Raw genomic sequence first — 24,104 nt, 5'->3', positions numbered from 1 at the left:
GATCCTGAGACCTGATCTTACCTATGTAGTTTAGACTAACCTTCAGCACCCTAAATATTAGGATTGTAGGTGTGTGCTACTACACCTGATGTGGATTTTATTATTTGTAGAACGGTCCAGAGCAATGCCCTTGTTATGTCCCCAAACTGTGAATCTTTTCTTTTGCTATCCTTAAAACGGCAGCTTTCCCTCTCTGCTTGTTAACAGTGTGGCTGTAATGGTTGGTGCAGTTCTGCTTGTTCCATCTTTATTTTTACAAATCATTGGCATAGGAATTCGATTATTATGACTTGTTCAGACCAATTCTGCTGCATTGCTAAAGAGCTGTGCAATTAGACTTGTCTATGTGGCAATCATGACTCCTACCCCAAGTCCCAAAGTTATAAGAGCCTGAATTTTGTGTGTGTGGGGGGGGCCTCAGGGTCCTGGAACTTACTCTGTAAACCAGGCTGGCCTTGAACTCACTCAAAGAGATCCACCTGCCTCTGCCTCTTGAGTGCTGGGATTAAAGGTATGTACCACCACCACCCAGCTTGAATTTTTTTCTTTTAAATTACAAATTCCCTCTTCTCTTCTTTGCACCATGGGTAAAGGAAGTGATTCCTGTTACCATCCTCTTATACCACATTTAAGGCACTTAAAATTCACCTGTGATCTTCTGACCAAAGATCTGTTGTTGCCTACTGTCAGCAAACCTACTTTTAATATCTCCAAAAGAGTAATTAGCTTTTATTTTTAAACCTAGTGAGCTCTCCCTAACTTGAGTGGTAGTTTTAACTTGATAATGATAGTGATATCTTGAGGGCAGATTTGGGAGGAATGGCCAAAGAAAAAGCTTTTCATCCTATGAAATAGTTTCTTTTAGAAGAGAAACTTTTTTGTACTTTTTCTTTCTTTTTTAATTTAATTTTATTTTATATGAATTGGTGTTTTGACTGCATGTATATCTGTATAAGGGTGTTGGAGTCCCTAGAATTGGAGTTACTGTTACAGCCATGTGGATGCTGGGAATTGAACTTGGGTCCTGGAAGAGCAGGCAGTGCTCTTAACAGCTGAGCAATCTCTCAGCCCCCAAAAGTAACTTTTTAATAGTACTTTAGTTCTGGGTGTTCCACAGTGTACACGTGGAGGTCAGAGGTCAGCTTTCAAGAGTGGTTCGTTCCTTCCACCGTGTGAGTCTAGGATCAAATGCAGGTTTTCAGGCTTGGTGGCAGCCATTTACCTGCTGATCTACTTTCAGTCCCAAGAAGTTGTTCATTAATAGAGCCGTTTAAAGGTTAGGTGCCACACTTGGATGTTCCAAATGCAGTGTTGACTACTGTCTCTAGCACATGCCACCAAAATATTTTGAAGATTGACTAAGAACCTGTGTAGGAAATTCCAGCCATTTCAAACCCCACCAGAAAAAGTGTTGTTGCTTCCTGTCAAGTCTTTTTACGACATGTACCTGTATATATCCTCAACCATTGCCCTTTAGGGGTATCAGTAGAAATCTGCCATTAGATAGCCATGTAGCTCTGGTCAGTTTTTTTTTCTCCCCCCTCTGGCTGAATCTCAACTATCATGGTATCATAGAAGGAATGTTTTGGCACCAGGTATACTTGAGTATAAATCCAAATTCAATCTCCAGTGTTACCAAAAGAAGCGTCTCTGAGCCGTCCTTAAAATGGAAATACGATTATTGCAGAATTTAAAATCTTGATGGCTACATAACAGAAGCTACTTGGTTTCCTCCTTAATGCAAGATTTGAGTTAGATAATTTTTAATGGTGTGATTCAGATTGTGTATAGTTTTCAGATTGCAACATCTACTGTAAGAGCATGTCCTTTTCACTAGTAATGGGCACTCCAACCCTACTACAACTCCCAGTCAGCCATCTGGTTGCTTTTTTCTGTTCTCTTTCAAGTACTGCTAATGAGGGCATCTGAAAAGCAACACTGCCTTGATTGAAGTGGCTGACTGCAATTAAACTTCAGTGTTAGCCTCTGCTGCAAAATTCCTTGTCAAGTTTGTGAAGTTCGTGCCTCATCAGTAACTCCAACAGATCTTCAAGTCTATTAAGCCTATTTATATTTGAGACATTAGCTTAAAATTTGAAACTTATGTTTCCTTTTTATTCTCTCAGGATAGAAGTTTTCTCCCTCCCCTCTTGCCTTGGTTGACTGTATAATTTTCTTCATTTGGTTATCTCCTGGTAGGAACCACACATTGTGGCTGTTTGGCTATTGTAGATATAACACTTACCCATTATCTGACATAACCATTACTAATCTACTTCTTCCTCAAGAACTTCTTTAGGGTAGATTTTTTTTCAGAGTTTGCTATGATACCTTTTAAAAATAACTTCTTATTTATTTATTTAGTTTATATATGCATACACATGTGGAAGGTTAGAGAACCACTTACAAGACTCCCCTTCCATACTGTGGGTCCTGGGAAAGAGCTCAGGTCAGCAGACTGAGGAGAAGGTACTTTCCCCGGTGAGCCATCACCAGCCCTCTCTGATAATTTAAGTGATGGGCATTGATAGAGAGACCTCGTCCTAAGAATAATCTTCCTTCCCCACTGGTACCTTGAAGATGGTGTAACCAGAGCTGAATTTTCTTTTCTTTCTTTGAAAGTTTGTTAAACTTCATGGAGTAATAGAATTTGTACTTTAGTTCACCAGATTGTAGGTACAGTAGGAGTGTCTATAAAACACTCTCTAAGATCTATAAGTATAAGCTCATGCTTGTTACTGTTCGGTCTCTTTAGTATAAGAATCCACTCCTGATTATCTTTTTTTAAATTAATATTTATTTATTTTGAGATAGAGTTTCTCTGTGTAGCCTTGGGTGTTCTAGAACTGGCTCTGTAAAATCAGTCTGGCCTCACCTCAATCTTAGAGATCTGCCTGCCGAGTATCTTTTCTTCTTTAATTCCCCTAACCCAAAAGCAAGTCCATACAGGATAGTACTTATCTATTAGCAGTTACCTCTACACTAGCTTCACTTTATAGTACTATTAGTTATCTCTGCACCGGCTTCACTTTATAGTACTATTAGTTATCTCTGCACTAGGATATAGTATAGGATCACTTTTTTCTGTCCTTACCTTGTTCATCTCTTGTTCTCTGACTGAAAACTATTTTGTAAGGAGGTGCCACCTACACACTGGTGACTCTGCCAAGTTTAGCGACTAGATCAAGCTGTTCACTTTTAAATGGAAGCATCAGAAGCTCTTCATGATTATCTCAGGCAATGGCATTAGCACTTTATTTATTGGTTGATGGTGAGTATTGAAGTCATGCTGCATGCATTCCAATTAAGTTCCTTTCCTCTGAGCTACACGACCAGTCCACTGAAGGTGTTTGCATGTGCCAACTGCTACCTTTATTTTGCTTGTGGTCTCTTTTCCTTCACTTTATGAAGTCCTCCTCTTGTGAAGCTCCTTGAGACTACTCCAGCACGTTGTTTTTCTCTCCCTCCACTTGAGCACCTATAACATGGTTGTCATTTCCACTCACTTGCTAATTTGTGTTAGTAGTTGATTTTGTTCTTTTTCATTGTTACTGTGTCAACCTTGTGTGTGGTAAATTAATGCAAGTTGATTGTTAACGCTTGTAAAATTCAAACTCCTGGAGTGCAAAGGGTTTTCTTTCCTTCCATAGTAGCAAGTTAAATAAATACTTTTATAAATTTGGTGAATGCATAACATTCATATCAAATGAATCCAAAGGTTTTGCTGATCAGTGCAGCTTCCTATTCTGTCCTGCTGCCTGCTGCCTTGTGGGGTCAGCAATTTTTCCATGAAGGGCCTCAGAATGTCTCTCACAGACCTTGAGCTCCTCTGATGTAGGGTGAAAGAAACCATTCAGTGCATGGATTTGTGCACCAATTAATACTTTATTTGTAGACAATGCGGTTTGAGTATCAACTGCTGTTCTTTGCTCTTGTTACTTTTAAACAACTGAATTGGAATCCAAAGCAACTTCCAACCTTGACCATAGGCAGTGGTGGTGCCTACCTTTAATCCCAGCACTAAGGAGGCAGAAACAGCCAGATCTCTGTGTTCGAGGCCAGCCTGGTCTATAAGAGCTAGTTCCAGGACAGTCAGGGCTGTTACACAGAGAAACCCTGTCATGAAAAACAAAAAACAAATGAGTGGACTCCCGACCTTGACCATAAAATTTTCATATGCATTAAGCAGTATCTCTCTCTCTCTTCCTATCTTTCGGGTGTCACTCACAGCTCAACTTGCCCACAAACTTGGTTCTCAACTCTATTTCAGCACCATTAGTTCAGTACTAATCTTGTAGAAGAAAGAAGATAGATTTCAAAAAGCAAAATAGGATTCCTTTCTTGGCTTCACTAATTAGCAATAATTAGAGCGATCTTCACTTTGTTTTCTTAAATTGTATAAAACTAGTTTTACTCAGTTTTGAGGAGAAGATCAGATTCTGTAAGTGCAGACTCACTATTTAAGGTGTAACAGTTTAATAGAACTTTGTTGTTTACTATTGATCCTCCTGCCTCAGCCGCCCCAGTGCTGTAATCACAGGTGTGCGCCATAACGTCTGGTTCAGTAACCACAGTTTTAAGTCTCACTTCTGTTATGTCTGTTGCCCTTTCTCCCATTTAAATTCAGAGTGGACAGAGCTAAACTGTTGGAGAAAATGCCATGTTTTCATTGTCTCTGTGTTGCTCGTTTCACCAGCAAATGTGAGTTCCAACTACATAACCATTTTGAAGCAAGTAAGTAAAATACAAAGGGAGTTTATACTTAAATAAGCAAATCAATCACAATTTTGTTGTTAGGAGAATAAAGAAAATATTGTATATACAAAGCCCAATCAGTTGTCAAATGAACCTTTAAGATAAAGGGCTACCAATGAAATAGTGTCAATAATACTTTATCACTTAGAATTCATTTTCTATTTGGGAATAAAAATTTCATACTTTGTCAGCTCTGTTGGAGTGATCATATTTCACTTGTGAGTGCATGCAGAAAGGGAAAGGGGAGCAAAATAAAACACAGTGCTTCTGACACATTTTCATATTTAGTCTTCACTCTTGTGAATCACTCTGACCAATATAGTTCTCTGTGCCTCACAGGAACATTGGTCATGGAGCATTTCTTAAAACCAGACAGCAGCCCACACACCAGCATCATACTTATGTAAAATCATCTTACCTTTGACATCTTTTGCTGACCTCATTTGACTGCACAGTCAGCCTTCAAAGCATTCAGTTCTCAGGGTTAGAAAAGCATTTCACATTAGTCTCCAGGATTTTCTCCCAAGCTCTCAACACCTATCTTGAAATTCCTGGTTTGCTGTTCACTCTCAATAGGCAGTCCCAATCCAGTTAGGACTGTTCCTCGGCTGCCTTCATTATTAAAACATTGCTATCTTAAATATGAAAAATAATGTTCCAGAATTGTTGGAGTAAAGACGTTTCTGTTAGATTGCACTATACTGTTTATAGTGATTCTACATGTAAGCCACCTGTCTTAGTTAGGGTTTTTATTGATATGGAGAGGCACCACAACCACAGCAACTTTTATAAAGAAAATATTTAATTGAGGTTGGCTTGCTTACAGTTTCAGAAGTTTAGTCTATTATCATCATGGTGGGGAACATGGCAGCATGTAGGCATACATGGTGCTGGAGCAGAGAGTCTTGCATCTTGCAGGCCAAAGAAAGTTGACTGAGACACTGGATGGTATCCTGAGCATAGGAAACCTCAAAGCCCACCCCCATAGTGGCACACTTCTCAAACAAGTGTTTCACTTACTGTGACGTACCTGCTCCAACAAAGCCACACTTCTTGATAGTGCCACCCCCTCTGAGATTATGGGGCCAGTTACATTCTAACTACCACATTCCATTCCCTGACCCCATAAGCTTATAACAGTATCATAATGTAAAATGCATTTAGTCCAACATCAAAAGTCTCCATAGTCTATCACAGTCTCAGTGATGTTTAAAAGTTCAAAGTTTCTTCTGAGGTTCATGCAGTCTCTTAACTGTAAGCCCCTGTAAAATAATTTTTTTAAAAGTTCACATATAATGGCACTGGATATTACAATTCCAAAATTAGGGAAGGGAGCACAGTGACTAAATACTGGACCACAGCAAGACCAAAACCAACTAGGCAAACTCCATTCTGCATCTTCATGTTTGATTTTGAAATGTTCTTCAGATCTCCAACTTTTTTTTTCAATTTTGTTAACTGCAACACACTTCTTTCTCTTTGACTGGTTCCGCTCCTTGTTATCAGCTCTCATCAGCAGGTACTCAAAGTCTCTGTCATCTCTAACATCTTGGGGTAATTACTCCAAGGTAATCCAGGCTTCATAACTTCATGCAATGGCCTTTCTAGGCCTCACACCCCTGACTTATGCCTGGGCTCAGCAGCTTTATTCCATCATTCCTTTCTTCCGTCCTCAACTCTAAATCCAGGACCATGTGACCAAAAGCTGCCAAATTTGGCTGCTTGCTGAGGCTGGAAGGTGGTTCCCTTGCTTAATTACATCTTCAGCTTTCTGTTTTCCTTCACTGCCTAAGCTTGGATGTCCTTGAATTTGCTCTGTAGACCAGGCTGGCCTCAAATTCCGAGATCCTCCAGCCTCTGTCTTCCCAGTGCTGGGATTAAAGGTGTGCCCCACCCACCCATCCAGCTCTAAATTTTTCTTTAGTTCCTTTTCACAAGTTGGAAATTCAGCTGGGTGGGATCTTGCTCTGAGGTCACCACGCTCTTTATTCTATTTCTTAATCTGTTTATATCTTTGAACACAGGATTTAACTCTATTCTACTTCCTGGTGCTCTTTTTCTCCTCAAAATTTACATTGTGTAGTTTACACTGCTCAGTTTGTGTTTTTTCATTACAAATCTTTTTTCTTTTTTTTGGTTTTTCGAGACAGGGTTTCTCTGCAGCTTTTTTAGAGCCTGTCCTGGAACTAGCTCTTGTAGACCAGGCTGGCCTCGAACTCACAGAGATCCGCCTGCCTCTGCCTCCCGAGTGCTGGGATTAAAGGCGTGCGCCACCACCGCCCGGCTCATTACAAATCTTTATTAGAGTAACCACTAACATCTACGTAACAGAGTCTATACTAGACTGTTTTAAGATTTCTTCTGCCACCGGGTAGTGGTACAGTAGTGGCCCACACCTTTAATCCCAGCATTAGAGGCAGAGGCAGACAGATTTCTGTGAGTTCAAGGCCAGCTTAGTCTACAGAGCGAGTTCCAGGACAGGGTCCAAAGCTACACACAAACCCTGTGTCAGAAAACCAACCAAACAAACAGATGGATAAATAAATAAAATTTCTTCTGGCAGTGGAATTAATCCAAAACTCTTCACTTTGGCCTCAGCAGACTCTTTGGACAAGGACAAAAAGCAGCCACTTTCTTCACCAAAATATCACAAGATCAGTCTCTAGGCCAACATACTAACATTCTTCTCCTGAAATCTCTTGTTCCCCACAGTTCATCAAATCTTCCGGGATCCTACTAGCATGGCCCATTAAGCAGCACTTAAAGCATCCCACTGCTTTCCTAACCCAAACTCCCAAAGTTCTTATTACTCCAAACAAAGCATAGTCAGGCCTATCACAACAGTACTCCACTCCTGGTACCAGCTTCTGTCTTAGGGTTTTTTTTTTTATCCTACACTACCTCTAAACAGTATGAGGCTGGCCTTCTACAGTGTAAGAAAACAGCCACAGTTATGCCAGTAATGTAGTGAGGCCACATAGGTCATTCTAGTTCATTGAAAATATATGTTTCATCCTTTTAAATTATGGGTAAAAGTAGATAGTGACTATGTTTTCCTCATGTTTGGTGCCTAGTGAAACAAATATAAGCCTTTTCCCCTAAATTAAAGTGGAAGTCTTGATTATCAAACATATGAAGTCTGACTCATCAGGCTGGAATTTCTGTTTATTAAGTGTCTTATGTGAAAATGGTTTTCAGTACAGTTTCACTTACTTGCTTGAAGCCACAATATTTAAGTACTCCTGTTGTACATACCCTGTGTTGTCTAAATGCAAGACTATGTATAAAGCACTGTTATTTCCACTTTTGAGCTCCACAATGCGTGGTATCTGTATAATTTAATATTCTCATCAACAACAACACAGAATTAAGAATAGGACTTAGGATTTTCACAGGTGCAGTATATCAGTATTTGTGATGGAATTCTTTTAAAGTGCCCCTATGTTCTCTTTCTGGGAGTAGCCGTAGGTAAGCCAGAGAGGGAGGGAGGGAGGAAGGGAGGGAGTGAGACCCTTCTTCCTTCTTGCTTCATTCTCCTGCTCTGTCTCTCCATTATCATTTCAGTCACAAACCTTCGCTCTCTATCTTGAGCCTTGCTGAAAGGTACTCTGCGTCCTGCTACCCTTCCTTCCCTACAGTAGGGACAGGTTCTCTTACGTCTTCCTGAGGGGTTCTGGGCTTTATTGCCAGCTTTGATGGTTTCAAGAATAGAGAGCCTAATATTATTTCGAGGACAGTGTGGAGACCTGAGAGTCCAGCTCACCTGCTTCCTGTGGTTCTAGACAAGGTGTCTAACTTCCTTTTGTCTTAGTTTATTTGGAGGACAGTGTGGAGACCTGAGAGTCCAGCTCATCTGCTTCCTGTGCTCTAGACAAGGTGTTTCTTCCTGTGCTCTAGACAAGGTGTTTCTTCCTTTTGTCTTAGTTTATTTGGAGGACAGTGTGGAGACCTGAGAGTCCAGCTCATCTGCTTCCTGTGGCTCTAGACAAGGTGTTTCTTCCTTTGTCTTAGTTTTGTCAGTTTTAAAGTAAGAAAGTTGTTGTATGTGAAATCTTTATTGATTTGTTTCCTCGTGTGTTTCGTGCTTTTTTTGTTGGATTTGGCAGTTTCCCTCTGGTTCTGGTTCTGGATCCAGATTGAAGGTTACCTGTAATCACTTCTCAGAGCTTGTACCTGAGGAAATTGTGACTAAAAATCTTTTAATTATTGGAAATGAAATGTAAACTAAGATAACCAGACTTCAGAGCCATGCTATTGTCCATGAAATGTACTTAACTATCCACTCTGAAAGTAGCAGTTGTGTGGAAACTTCTTATAGGTGTTCAGTAATCACAGCGTCTATGGGAAAGACTGTTCTGACCTCTGTTGTTTTGAGAAGTCAGGTAATGTTTGTTTCTGTACTGAGTTGATTCTTTTCCTTACTCTTGTTCTACAGGCTAGGTTAGGTTAGTTTAGTTTTGTAGTGTCCCATTTTCTCTACTGGAAACCTTACAAGGTTTAAGTAAAGGAGATTGTATTTATTAGCCTCCAAGCCATTTAATAGTAGTAATAATGGGTATGTACTTAGACACCATTAGCCTCCAAGCCATTTAATAGTAGTAATAATGGGTATGTGCTTAGACACCAAGCTCAGTGTTACCTCCACTTTGGCTCATTTCATTGTGTCAACAGATGGTGATTATTGATGTGTCAGGTTCTGTGAATGCATGGGGATGTTCTTCCTCTCAGGGATCTCACATTGGTGCCAAGTTGGACTAACTGGAGAACTATGGCAAATATAGAACTAAAATATTTTTAGAAAATGTATAAATAGAGCAAGCTAGTTTGAGAGTAATGAGTAGTAAGAAGACTGTAATCCTCATACCAGCCTGTGTACAGCCCCATCAGACATGAAAAGGCTTGGCTTGTAGAAATTAAATGATACATTTAATGTCACACAGGAAACACAGAAATAAATCTGTTAGGTAACAAATGAAAAATGATTACAGGTTTAACAAATTATACATATATATAATTATAATGTATATAGATACTTTTTTGTTTTGTTTTTTGAGACAGGGTTTCTCGGTAGCTTTCCTGGAACTAGCTCTTGTAGACCAGGCTGGCCTCGAACTCACAGAGATCCGTCTGCCTCTGCCTCCCCAGTGCTGGGATTAAAGGCGTGCGCCACCACCGCCTGGCTTTAACAAATATTTTTTAAAACTACATTATTTTGTCATTTTTTTCTCTCTTCTCATCTATGGCTCTCGATACAATTGCAGATAGGTTTGCTGGAGCAGTAGGATTGCACATGCATTGGACCTGCATTGTGATTTTCATGGAGAGTCCCTAGTGCTTATCAGATCTGAATGTCCATGAATTAGGCAGAAGCCAGATTTGCTTTGTGTCTTAGACTACAGTTTGTTCCTCTCTACCAAGAGAATAGCAGGAAATAGAAATTATTTATTCATTTTGTTAGGTTTCAAATACATTTCATTTTGACGTAAAATAATTTGCACACTGACCTATCAAAGTAGTTATTTTAAAATAAGACTTAATAATTCAGCTTTAGGATTGATTCTGATTCTGTCAGCAATTCCTCATATTGCATACATTCGTCAGTTTTGTTGGTAACCTTTTCAAAGGTCAATTTTTCTTTTTAATTCCATTGCTGATCAAGGCTCTTGTCCCTTCCTAACAAGGTAGTTATAAACATACTTTCTTCCAGAATTAATTTCACCTTACACTTTTGTCATATGGAGTTTTATCTGTATATTGTATTTGTCTCTCACTTTCTATTCTGTCCAACACCTCTTAGACTTTTGGAATCCCACCAAGAAGCACTTAGACAGATAACTGTCCACAGATGCAGATACACATACACCCCACCAAGAACATACGTACATTCTCTACCTTATTATAACCAACCTTCTTTCTTCCTCCCAGTATATTCTTAGAATTGTATTGGCTTCTTTTATTTTTCCAAAACTGTGGTAGCTATTCCCACTAATTCCCAGTTACCTTTTTTTTTTCCTCCAGTGTCTCCTGCTGCAAACTCTGTCAGTGGTGGCTCTTATTTCTGTTTACCTGCAGTGCCTTGCTCACTCCTTTCCCTGATCCACATTCTGCCCTTCAATTCCTTAAGAGTAGTTTTTCTTTGAAACCTGTCTTTTATTTCCCAATGTGTAAATAATTTACACTTTTGCTGTACTCTTAGGGGTTTTTTTTTTTAAGCTCTTATTATGTTGTAGTAGATACTTAAGTACTCTGTACTTTCTTAAGGACAGAGACATGGTTTCTGATTTTCAAACTATCCCAGTATTTCCCTACACCTCACTTCAGACCCAACTTCATAAATATGGGTCTTGACAAATTTTTATTGAATAAATACATTTTATTTTAAAGTATAATTTAACCCTTTTATACTTTTGAAAACCTTTGTTACTTCATAATTCTCAATTGATTCATTGAAAAACTCAGCAGTTTAAAAATTAGTACTAAAAAGGCCTGTATGGGTTGTAATGGCATAATCCATAAAATAAGAATCTAAAACTGTGTGTGCCTGCACATATGTGTGTAAGCCAGAGATCAGTGTCAAGTGTCTTCCTTAACTTCTCTCCACCTTATTCTTGGAGACAATGTTTCTTACTAAACCTGGAACTCACTGTTTCAGTTTTTGGTTGGCTGGTGGGTCCTTATGATCCACCTATTACCACCCCACTGTTGCTGGGGTTTCAGACATGTACTGCTGCTCCAGCCTTTACATGAAATCAGGTCAGCATGCTTGCCCAGCAAGCAGTTTACCCATTGAACCATGTCCCCAGACCTACAACTTTTCTAAAAAAAAAAAAAAACCAAATTACATCTCAAATGGAAAGTGTTCTGGCCTAACTAGAAAAAAAAAGATTAAAACACGTTTCTTGTTACCTATTTCATGTCTAATATTGTCTACTAAACCTGGAGCATATAAATCACCATGTGTTAAAAGGCAGCTGGCAGAGATGTGCTAGGAAGTCTCCATGGGTGAGAGCAGCCTTTAGCAGTCTAGAACCGCTGACTCCACAGGCAGGTAGGCTCGTGTGTGTAGTTGGTATAGCATGGAACCTTGCTTTGTGTTTGACTTTTGTAAATAGAGAAAATTAGGAGTGAAGAATCTCTAGAACCACTGACTCCATAGCCAGGTAGGCTCGTGTATGTAGTTGGTATAACATGGAACCTTGCTTTGTGTTAGGCTCTTGTATGTAGTTGGTATAACATGGAACCTTGCTTTGTGTTTGACTTTTGTAAATAGAGGAAATTAGGATGAAGAATCCTAGAATAACTTTTAATTTTACAAAGTAATTTCTCTTTAACTGATGCCTGGCATCGGCACAACTGGTCATATTTAGACTCTGAGAATGAAGCCTCTGATAATGTGCAATAAGACCGTGTAAGTGTAAATGAGAATAGAGATCAGATAGCTGAGAGAGAGAGAGAGAGAGAGAGAGAGAGAGAGAGAGAGAGAGAGAGAGAGAGGAGAGAGAGAGCATGGGGTGACTTGAAGAGCGTTGGAGAATAAACTGGACTTTAATCCTGTCACTGTTACTTTCTAACCATGTGACCTTGGTCACTTTACATCTCTAAATCTTTTTTGAGCCCTGAAATGGGATAAGAACAATTACGTTTTGTAAGGATTAAAAAGAATCATTCCAGTAAAGAATTTGGCTTGGTGACTCACCATTGTGCACAGTAAAAACATTGGGTGCTTTCACTACAAAGGTAGTGGCTTTTACTACTTTTAGTACAGGTATCACAGCTAACACTTGGAACGGTAGACTCTGTTACCTGTGATATGTTTGGCAGGTCATGTTGTGGTTGTGAAGTTAGCATAAGCATCCTTGTGTTTTTGAGAGATTAAGGAGTTAGATATTCTGCCTCTAGGGTTCCCATGGGAATGCCTACATAACTCCAAATAAAACAAACTGGCCAGGACTGAAGTTACAACTTCAACAAAGGACCTCTTACAATTAGAAGATAGACCTGTCCATTTGATCAGCAACTGCCAGCTGCTGGATATGTAAGGAGCTGTTGGCTGTTGATGTCTGCTGAGAGAGGGAGAGCCACTTTTCTTGAAGGATGTGATACCAATTGAGTTGACCCTACTCTGGTGAAATGGGCAGCACCAGTTGTACTCATGGGTTTAAGGAAAGGTGGTGGTGGGGGGATAGATAGAAGTTGGGTGAGTTAGGGAAGTGGGAGAGAATTAGGAGGAGTGGGGAGGAGTGAAAATTCTCAGAGAACTAATAAAAATATTTATTATTTTTCTTAGTCACTACAGCACAAGACAGAAAGAGCTTGATAATTTGACGTTTTACACGAGTGGTAGAAGGTATATGATGCTTGTCTTGGTTTTTGTTGTTGTTTCTGAGATAGGGCCTCATGTAGCCAACAAAAACCTTGAGCTCCTCTTGGTCCTCTTGCCTTCACCTCTCAAGTCTGGGATTACAAACTTGCACCATCACACTTGATACTTGGAGATATTATATATCCACGTATAAACAATTTTGTTATTAAGGACTGCCCTTTTTAGAATTAAGTATTATTTTTGTCTGCTGGTGCGGGAGAACTGTCTGTAATCATGTTTTAAATAAACGCTGATTGGTCAATAGCCAGGCAGGAAGTAATGGCGGGAAAACCAGACAGGAAGTAGAGGTGGGGCAATGAGAACAGGAGTATTCTGGGAAGGAGAAAGCCTATTCCTCTGCAGTCCTGCCCAGACCATGGAAGAAGCAAGATGTGACCTGTCCTGTGAGCCATGTGGCTAACATAGATAAAAATAATGGGTTAATATAAGTTATAAGAGCTAATACAAAGCCTGAGCTAATGGGCCAATCAGTTTATAACTTATGGAGACCTCTGTGTGATTTTCTTTGGTAATTGCCAGCTGTGGGAACTGGGCAGGACAGAAACCCCAACGAGCAGGCCCTCATGTTACAGTTTGCCGTAAATTAATCCCCTATTGATAGATATTATCAGTTAGGTAATAAGTTATAGATATTTAGGTTCTTTCCAGCTCTTCTCTGTTATGATGAGTATTCCATGACTAGATGAATCATTTCACTGTTTGTGCAAACTTTCCTAGAAGTTCTAGACACGGAGTCATCAGTTTGTCTCCTCTTGGTTGCCTTTGGCTTACTGGGAAATGAAAAGGAACATGAAAAAGTGTGAGATTAGAGATGTGGAAAAACAATAGTGACTAAGAATAATTAGAATAGGAGTGAGCCTATATATTAGGGTCAATGATGAAAGTAGATTTCATGGTATACATAGGTAGCCAGGGTTTATCTATAATTAAAATTCAATAATGATTTTGTTGTTTAAAATATTTTGTGGGTTTTTTGTCGTTGTTTTGTTTTGTTTGAGATAGGGTCTTACTATGTAGCTCTGGCTATCCTGGAACTCACTATGTAGAGTAGGCTGGCCTCGAACTAATACATCTGCTTGCCTCCGCCTCCCAAATGCTGTAGGAGGAGGCCACTTGTTCATCCCAGCCATCTAGAACCAAAATAACCACACTTGGCATTGTATAAAATCTTAATGTTTCTTAATCTATTTGGACTTACTTAAATATTATATATGGTGCTTTCTGAATTCCATGTGTCTTTATGAGAAAACACTCGCTATTTTCAGTTTGGATTTACAGTTAACTATCTGTTGACCAAGGTTTGCCTTCTTATCCATAATAACTGTTATTTTAAACAGCTCTCTCTCTTTTCTTCCTCTCCTTAGCCCTGGACGGAAGCGGGACTTTTCCCCTGTCCCATGGAGTCAGTACTTTGAGTCAATGGAAGATGTGGAAGTGGAAAATGAAACTGGCAAGGATATATCCTCTCAGAGAGACTGCCTCGGTACAGGGGCGAGGTGCTGAGTCAGACGTGGGTAGCTCCTAAGTGTTCTTTGTTCTGCTGTTTCCATCTATCTCCACCAGTCCTTTACATAGCATGAAATGTTACCTGTAAGCCTTTGCAGTTGTCTGACACATAGGAAGGGATTTAAGATTAAATTCCTGAACATAATACTCTGAGTCTAGCAAACTGAAGTGATGGAGTTTCTAGAAACCAAGTACTGAGCCCTCTTGAGGAAAAAAGAAGGCATACTTACAGCAGGCTTCAAAACAGCCTTGATACCTCAGAAACATCCACTTAAGTTTTTTTAAGTCTGTAGTTTGCACTGTTATCTTTAACTGTTCATACACTTTTCGAGTTTACAAGAGTGGTTCCGAGGGTCCAGTCCTGCTGCTTCTCCATGGAGGAGGCCATTCTGCCCTTTCCTGGGCAGTGTTCACGGTAAGTTTTTGGTATTAGAAGCTGGTGTATTGTGTGATTGTTTTCTCTCAGGTAGACTTGACTAGTTCTTCCCATGCTCATTTATTGCTTCAGAAGAAGATTAGGAGAGAATAGTTTACAGAGCTTTAGCATTGTATGCTCAGGATCCCCTGTTCTTTAAGTCAGAAGTTCTCGTAATATTTTGTATATATATATGCACTTGGGCCAGAGGTATGGAATTTGTACCCTGTCAACAGTGGGGAGTCTTTATCTCAGTAATTTACATATTAGATGAGCAGACATTTTATTTCAGATGCCTTAGAATTATGTCTCTCACTTTGTTTTCTTCAGTGCCCCCATGGTAACCTTGCCCATGGAAATATTTTGATTGTTTGATAATTTCATACATGAGTGCAGTGTATCTTGGTTATATCCAACCTAAATCCCTCCTTTTATTCTTTAAACCCTTCCAATACTTCCATCTTCATGTCTTCTTATTTAATTTATTTATTTATTACAGTATTCTTTCAGCATGTATGCCTGCAGGCCAGAAGTGGGCACGAGATCTCATTATAAATGGTTGTAAGCTACTCATGTGGTTGCTGGGAATTGAACTCAGGACCTCTGTAAGAGCAACCATTGCTCTTAACCTCTGAGCCTCCATCTTCTGACTTTTTTAAGTAACCCATTGAGTCTAGTTAGTGTAGTTTGTGTGTGCATGGAACTGGGACCATCTACAGGAACATACATAACCTAGTAATGGCCACATCCCGGACAAAAAATGACTCCCCTCCCCTAAAAGCCATCAGTAGCCAATAGCTCCTTAGCTTGGGGGTGAATCCTCATGAGCCCCATCCACGTTGGAATATTAACTGTCTTTTTAAAGTATGCTTTATTTTATTTTACTTTTAAAAAAAATTCTGTGTATGTGTGTATGCACAGTTGCATGCACGTCAAAATTTAGGAAATAGCACTTGGCTTGAGTACTCGGGTCTATAGCACACGATATGGGCTAATATGAATACTGCCCTTTGTAAATCTTGCACACATCTTTGACTGGAGAATAAGGCAGCCCACATGCAAGGAGACTTCTAAGAAACATACTAGCAACACCTTTGTATAAAATGAAGTGATCTCCTTGTGTGTTGAGCAAATATACACACTTCTCTGTTTGCCACTAAAAGAAACGAGGTACCTAGAGCCACAGGGTCACTAGTTACAACCCTACGTGATTCACTTTGTTCCCAAAGGCAGCAATAATTGGGATTCAGTATTAAATCCTTGGCACTAAAGGATTTGACTTTAGTTTGCTGTTTCCTTCTCTTACTTGTAAGCTATACTTGTGATTTGCTTGATGGAACCAAGCTTTCTTATGTCTCTAGACCAGTGCTGCCAAGTAGATCTAATGTAAATAATTTTTCCTAGTAGATATATTGCATAGGTTTAAAAGCATAGGTGAAATCATTTTAAATAATTTTTTGTTTGAATCGTATTCAAAATGATATATCTTGATCATCTTAACAGGTAATCAATATAAAAATTATTGACATGGATTAGTTCTTTTTTCTTATCACCATAACAAAGTACCACATATGAGGTGATTTATAAAAGTTTGGTTCATAATTATTTTATCGGGGGGGGGGGGTTCTTTTTTAATTGAAAATTTTTTCTTGTTTAATATACTTGTGATCATGTTTTTTACTTCTCCCAATTATTCTCAGATCCTCCCTACCTCCCTATCAATCCAATTTTATGTTCTTTTTCTTTCTCTCTTTCAAAAGCAAAAATATGGAATAAAAACAAAACGAGAACTCACAAAAATGAAAAATCAAAACAAACAAACAAAATATCAATAAGTCAAAAAATGTCCTAACAAAACAAAATTATACAAAAATACCATTGAGTTTGGTTTATGTTGGCTAACTATTCCTGGGCATGGAGCCTGCCCTGAAGTATGGTTGATATACCTTGTGAGATTCAACTGGAGAAAATTGATTTTTCCCTTTGCCAGAGGGTATCAATTACAGATAGCTTCTTGGATAGATGTGGGACCCCATGTTTACCTCCCCTCTCAGTGCTGGAACCCCATCTGTGCAGTCCTGTGTATGCTGCCATGGTCTCTGTGAGTTCATATGTGCATCACCTGTTTGCTTACCTCCTCGTTAGGAGGCTTTGATGAAGATATCCCATTTAGAACTGAGTGTTCTCATCTACTGCAAAACAGCTCTATGGGTATGGCAATATGCTGTTGGGAGTCATTTTATTGCTGTGTTCCTTTAGCAGAATAATAGTAATAGGTTTTTCACTAGGCCCGAGGCCTTTCTGGCTCCTGGCCAGTGTCAGATATAGGTTCCATTTTATGGAGTGGACCTTAGATACAATCAGAAAGTGGTTGGTTACTTCTGTAAAATTTGTGCTACTATTGTACCAGTATATCTTGTAAGTGGCTCACTGTTATAGGTCACAGGGTTTTTAACTGCGAGATACTGATGATTATCTGTTTCCTCTGGTATTGTGCGGAGAGCACCTTCCAGTACTATGAATGCTAGTCAGTAGGAAAGAAGCTTCTAATTAGGCACAAGCTCAGCTTGTCTGTGTTCAATGATAAGTGTTGTCTTCAGCAATAGGGCCTTATTATCATCAGATTGTGAAGAACAGCCAGTAGCCTTTGGGAGTTTCCATGGGGCAACTTTGGCCAACGACTTAACAGAATGTAACCCATTCCTGGCACTGGAGGCTTTACTGGGTGGCATAAGATGTCTAGTTGGGATATTGTCTTCCCCTATTATTTGGTGACTCCATTTAGATTTTTTTTCACATGTGTACATATTTTAGGAAATTTCTACAGTGGTAGGTTCCCATATGACTCTTCAGATGGCCTTGAGTGTTAGTTGTCCCTTTTCACATTCTCTCCTTTACCCTTCTCCCCCATTTCCTCCATAGCTTTTCCTCCCGTTTCCCTGTCTCTCTGTAACGTTATTGTCTGTTTCCTCTTCCTTGGAGATCCTCTCCTCCTGCCTGGTCCTTTACTAAGTACCTAACCTCTGTGGTTATTTGGATTGTAGCATGCATATCAAAAGCTTAAAATTTAACATTCACACATAAAAGAAAACATACTATTTGTCTTTTTGGATCTGGTTATCTCACTCATGGGGACCCCTCCCCACAAAGATCTATCCATTTACCTGTGAATTTTTTTTTTCTTTTGAGACAGGGTTTCTCTGTGTAGCCCTGGCTGTCCTGGAACTAGCATTGTAGATCAGTCTGGCCTCAAACTCAGAGATCTTCTTACCTCTGCCTCCTGAGTGCTGGGATTAAAAGTGTATGCCATTACCGCCCAGCTACCTGTGAATTTCATAATTTCATTTTTCTTAGCAGTTAACTAATATTCCATTATGCAAATGTGCCACATTGTCATTATCCATCCATCTGTTGACGAACATCTAGGCTGTTTCCAGTTTCTGGCAATTATGAATAGAGCAGCAGTGAACATGGTTGAGAAGTATCTCTGTAATAAAATGTAGAGTACTTTGGATATAAGCCAAGATTAATATATAATATAGCTGAATCTTGAGGTAGATCAATTCCCACCTTCCTGTAAAACTGCCACACTGATTTCCATAGAGGTTATGTTTTCAATAGCAATTAAGTATTCCCTTTCCCTCATCCTCATCAGCATATGCTGTCATTTGTTTTATTTATCTTGGCTAGTCTGACTAATGTAAGATGAAGTCTCAAAGTTGTAATTTACACTTCTGAAGACTGAGGATGTTGAACATTAAGTGTTCTCAGCCATTAGTGTTTCATCTTTTGAGAACTGTTTGCTGCTTAGTCTGTACCCTGTTTTAAAATGTGGTGTTTGTTTTCTTGAAGTTCAGGTATTTTAGTTGTAGGTGCTAATCCTGTCAGATGTATAATTGGTAAAGACCTTTACCCATCCTGTGGCTGCTACTTTGTCTGAATGATAGTGTTCTCAGCTTCGTGAGGTCCCATTCATTAATTGTCTTAGCGTGAGAACACTGTTGATGTTATGTTCAAAAAGTCCTTTCCTGTGGCAGTGAGTTCAAGCCTATTTCCCACTTCCTCTTCTATCAGATTCAGGGTATCTGGCTTTATGTTGATGGCCTTGATCCATTTGTACTTGAGTTTTGTGCAGGGTGATAAATATGGATCTATTTACATTCTTCTACGTGCAGAAATCCAGTTTGACCTGTACCATTTGTTGAAGGTACTGTCTTTTCTCCAGTGTGTATTTTTGGCTTCAAAAAAATTAAGTATTCACAGGAACTTGTGTCTGGGACTTCAGTTTGATTCCATTCATCAGTATGTCTGCTTTTTATGCCAGTGCCATGCTATTTTTATTACTGTAGCTTTATAAATACAACCAGAGGATCATGAGTTTGAGAGCCTTGTTTACTTAGCAAGACTGTCTCTTCCAAATAAATAAAGCTATCATATAATTCAATCATCAGCCTCCTCCCTCAAGATCCTTTCCTTACCAGTTTCTAAGGGATGTGTCCCTAAACACTATCGATAGATTAAGTTTTAGCCTAATTCTTCATTATAGAGATTAAAATTTGACTTGTGAAGCTTTGTGGGGAAGGGAACCCTCAAACCACATCTGAGCCATAGCAATATGTGTTACGTTCCTTGTTATACTATCTTATAAATCCAGTATGTAGTTTACAGAGCACACCTCACTGGAGGCGAAGATCATAGCTTATTTATGTCTGGCATATTATGCATACTTAAGGAATGTTTTGTTCTTGAGTTAGTAAAAGCACTGGTGTGTTGTAATGCAGCTGCACAGGTATGATTAGTATGTGTCATCAATAATTAGGTGATAGGATTCTGGAGAACAGACATTCCTTTGTTATTCTGGATGTCTTTGTATAATGTCTGTCATAGAGTTGATGTTTAGTACTCCTTCTTTGAATATGTTGGTATCATTCTCAAACAGTTGAGAAGAAGTTAAATGTTAGTTGCTATATTCTATTTAAAAAAGCAGGAAGCTATATCTTTTTGTTCATTTTAATATTGTTTTCAAGACAAGGTCTTACTATGTAGTCACTGGCCTAAAACTCATTATTTAGATCAGGCTGGCCTCATATTCACAGAAATCTGCCTGCCTCTGCCTCCCATGTGCTGTGGTTAAAGGCCTGCATCACCATGTCTAGCCCCTATGTCTTCATTAAGTAAGTCATTTATATATAGCTGATAAAGAAGTTGCATAATGTGGTTAGAAAAATCCCACGCTTTAGGACACATGGCAGTGGACACAGGGGCAGAGGAAGGGGTGAATGCTGTGATGGGGTGTGCTGCTGACTCTTAGGTCCTGGAACACAGACAGCCTTCTTCAACCTTCCACTGTCTAGGAAAATTACTTCACAAAGCTGTATCATAGCCTGCCTCATGGATATAGCCTGTTTGATTACGTACCTTCAATTCTCTCCTGTGAAGTGCTTGCGTCTATTTCCGCTATTTACTATAGTTCCTGTTCACTTTTAACTATGTTTATATTCACAGTGTGCTCTAAAGCTTGAGGAATTTGACCTTTGGAGTCAAGTCAATTGCTAGAGTACTGGCTTTCACGTGGCCATTTTTATTTAGATGCTAAGATTGTTTGTTTTAGACAGTGGCTTTTCCTCATCCTAGGACCTCTAAATGTACGATTTCTTTGTTAAATGGTAGATATATTTTGATAATTCAGTTAGTGCAAAAGTGTTCTATTGATTTATAACACCAACAGTGTTTTTAAATGTCTAGTATTTTGCTAAATATAAGGCATTTTGGGGAAGACAGTACTAATCTGACAGGCAAGAATGATACTTTTAATGAATCACACTGACTCCTAATGAAGATATTTCCCCATTGTAGTAAGGAGGTTGCTTGTTTGGTTCCCATCCCCCCAGCTAGCTTAGACCCCAAAAAATCACACAGAAACTGTATTAAATCACTGCTTAGCCAATTAGCTCTAGCTTCTTATTGGCTAACTCTTACGTATTAATTTAACCCATCTCCATTAATCTGTGTATCACCATGAGGTCATGGCCTACCAGCAAAGTTTCAGTGCGCCTATCTCTGGCGTGATGTCTCTCTGACTCCACCCTCTTTCTCCCAGCATTCAGCCTAGCTTTCCCTGCTTACCTAAGTTCTGCCTTGCTATAGGTGCAAAGCAGTTTCTTTATTCACTAATGGGGACTCCCACATCACCCCATGGGTTTGTTCTCTGTCATATTGTTTTATGTCACTTTCACATGCCTTCTAGAATGTGGGACCAGTGCACTACAGGGGTCAACCACAATAAGGAAAATAAGCAGCCACCTCTCCCTAGATATTTGCCTTGTGCTGGATACCTGCTCAGTGCCTAGGTGACTGCATGGTCTTGTTTCATTTTTCTGTGGTCCTTTCAGTATAGGCAGGTGAAGATACTGAAATTTAGAGAAATCCAAAAGCTGTGACAGCAACGAAGCACAAGTGTACCTCTCTCTGAATCTAGACAAAAAATTACTGTTAGGAGGACTGTACATTCGTGAGAATAGTTATTTCTCTGCATCTTCAATATTTGTCAGTTACAAATACTGTACCATATTTTTTCAGCCTGCTTCTCAAGGCTGAAATTATCTGAGGTAATTTATAGGATATCAAAGTGATCTGATTCCCTCACACACACCCTAGAGACTAGGTCTTGCTGTTTACTCAGGTTGGCCTTGAACTCTAGATCCTCCTGCTTCAGCCTCCCCATTGCTGGAATTCCCATACGTGCTGCCATCCCTACTCTGCTCAGATCTTCCAATCTTGTCTCTAATTCTCTATACCTTAGACTACCACAGAGTTCCAAAACTTAATAATTTAAACAAGCTTGTTCCTCTGGTTCACTTAAATCAGAATTGCTAGTACTGTACTTTATACTGTACTTTTAGTATCCCTCAGAACTCCTTAGGTACTTTATTAGACGGGCAAGCTTGAGGACTGCTGTGGCTCTGCTGTTTACTGGATCTTTGGCCCGGTGAGATACTTAACTCCTTGTAAAATCTTGTCACCTATAAAGTGATAAGAATTGTGTCTCAAGAGTTCTGAGGAGTCAGATAATGCATTTAAAGCACTTAGAGGTGATTGATAACCTCAGAAGATTTGGCAAATATTATTACTGTTGATACAAGTGTTAATAGCACAAATCCCACTGAGGAAATGGTTGGGTGAGTCTGGTTCTCGCTGCTTTTTTCTTACTTCATAAATTACAAAATTGTGCTGTTTGAAAGAAGACCAGAAGTCACTAGCAGACATGATCTCACACTTTATCTAAAAAGTGTGTAGGATTCTATGAATTGGCCTTGCACGCATTTATTTTTCTCATCTGTTTTTAAACAGATACAGAAGTAGCAGGAGTGCAGGGGCATTGTCTGTGCTGTTCGCTGCTGTAACCCTGTTACTCAATGTGGCAGCTTTTAGATGTCATTTAGAAAGATTTATTTAAATAAACAAGAAATTGCTTTTAATATTTTTGTCATAGTTTCCTGATGGGCACCTAATGATTATAAATCATTGACTTTAGCCCAAAGACTGAATTTGACAGTTACTGACCTTAGATCTATCTTTTACTTGTTTGTAATAACTTTAAAATGTGGAATAATTAAGCAGATTTGACAGAATTTTGTTTCATAACTTTATAGTCAAACTATAGATTAGTTTTTGGCCTGGAAGGTTTTACTACCACCACAGTGCAATCAGTAATTCCCATAACTAGCAAACACCTCCCAGGGATAAACAGCAGGGGATTCAGCCTCTAAAATAAAAGCTGTCCAGGGTGTGGATGAACCAGTAGGCCAGCATCTGGAAGTGTTAGGAATAATGACAATTTAAGGAGGGCTTAGGATAAGTTTATTCTTAAGTTGGAGACAGACTACAGTGTATATAGAAAAACAGGGAAGCATTGTTCTTTTATTGTACTTAAAAGGAAACCTGTGGGATAAGACAAGTTTTCTTTTAGTTTTCTTGGTACCTTGAATTATGATTGTGGTTCATTTAACAAACTGTTTGTAACTGAGCAAAACCCATACCTTCCCTCTTTGTTCTTTTCCTTCCAGGCAGCAATCATCAGTAGAGTACAGTGTAGGATTGTAGCTCTCGATCTCCGAAGTCATGGTGAGTACAGCTCCTCGTGGCCACCAACCCAGCGCAGTTACCCAGCCCCTTAATAAGCCCAAATGGTTGCAATGTTAGCTGACACAAATGAACCTACTGTACCCCATTTGGGTCTTTGGTGAGGAATCCTAGCGTGTAGGTAGACTACCATAATTATCCTTTTCAGAATAGCTAACCATAAAGATTTGTCTGGAATTTAGAACGTCCTTGCTAAATCTATCCTTAAAATATATAAAGTCCCCATTCCATTACTCCTGGTGTTGTGATTCCTATCACCGAAAATTGTATCTTAAAATTATTTTATTTTTAGGAGAAACTAAAGTCAAGAATTCTGAAGACCTGTCAGCAGAAACAATGGCAAAGTAAGGAAGCAAACACTGATTGATTACCATCTATCCAGCCCCAGTTGTTATGTATTTTAGACCCTGTCTTCCTTCATACACTAACAACTTTCATAGAGAGTATCTAACTCAGTTAATGTGTGTGTGTGTGTGTGTGTGTGTATTTTTAAAAAGTATAAGTCCCATTTTATTTTTCCAAGGTGTTTTCTTCTGTCTTTATGAAGCCGCCTCTTTACAAGGGCTCTTGTGGAGGTCAGGTGGTGCAGCACCAGCAGGTCTAAATTCGGTCCTTCCGAGCTTCACAAGATCGATTCCTGACTACCTTGCTTTGAATAGCACAGCTCACATAGTAATGCAGCTTGACATAGAGTTTGGGGAGCACATAAGCATTGAAGACACGTGCTTCGAATATGTCCCTGGTGGCAGTTGCCTCTATAATGTTCCAAATGATAAACTTCTTAATGGCCTTGTCATTGGGCATGCAGCTCGTGCAGCAAATTATGTATGCCACGGCCCTTTTTGGCACAACCATTGTTTCTCCTTCTTTTGGTCATCTTGGAGCCAAGTCCCAAAAGAGCAA

At 39.3% G+C, this 24,104-nt stretch overlaps 2 protein-coding genes across 2 annotated transcripts in view; one reads left to right on the top strand and one right to left on the bottom strand.

Moving 5' to 3' along the window:
- The window catches only part of Ppme1 (protein phosphatase methylesterase 1), a 47,805-nt gene that overhangs the window by 6,742 nt on the left and 16,959 nt on the right, over positions 1 to 24,104 (top strand). The window contains exons 2-5 of the mRNA XM_038313777.2: positions 14,503 to 14,596; positions 14,967 to 15,059; positions 23,126 to 23,183; positions 23,494 to 23,545. Of these exons, the coding sequence (XP_038169705.1) occupies positions 14,503 to 14,596; positions 14,967 to 15,059; positions 23,126 to 23,183; positions 23,494 to 23,545 (297 nt within the window). The remainder of the gene's footprint in view (positions 1 to 14,502; positions 14,597 to 14,966; positions 15,060 to 23,125; positions 23,184 to 23,493; positions 23,546 to 24,104) is intronic.
- Positions 23,802 to 24,056, bottom strand: LOC119802693 (40S ribosomal protein S26-like). Its single transcript, XM_038313778.1, has one exon. It carries the CDS (start codon positions 24,054 to 24,056, stop codon positions 23,802 to 23,804), a length of 255 nt encoding a protein of 84 aa, XP_038169706.1.

Source organism: Arvicola amphibius, chromosome 12 (genome assembly GCF_903992535.2).
Source record: "Arvicola amphibius chromosome 12, mArvAmp1.2, whole genome shotgun sequence".
Taxonomy (NCBI): Eukaryota; Metazoa; Chordata; class Mammalia; order Rodentia; family Cricetidae; genus Arvicola; species Arvicola amphibius.
Note: the sequence above shows the minus strand (reverse complement) of the source record. Positions and strands in the feature narration are given on the sequence as shown.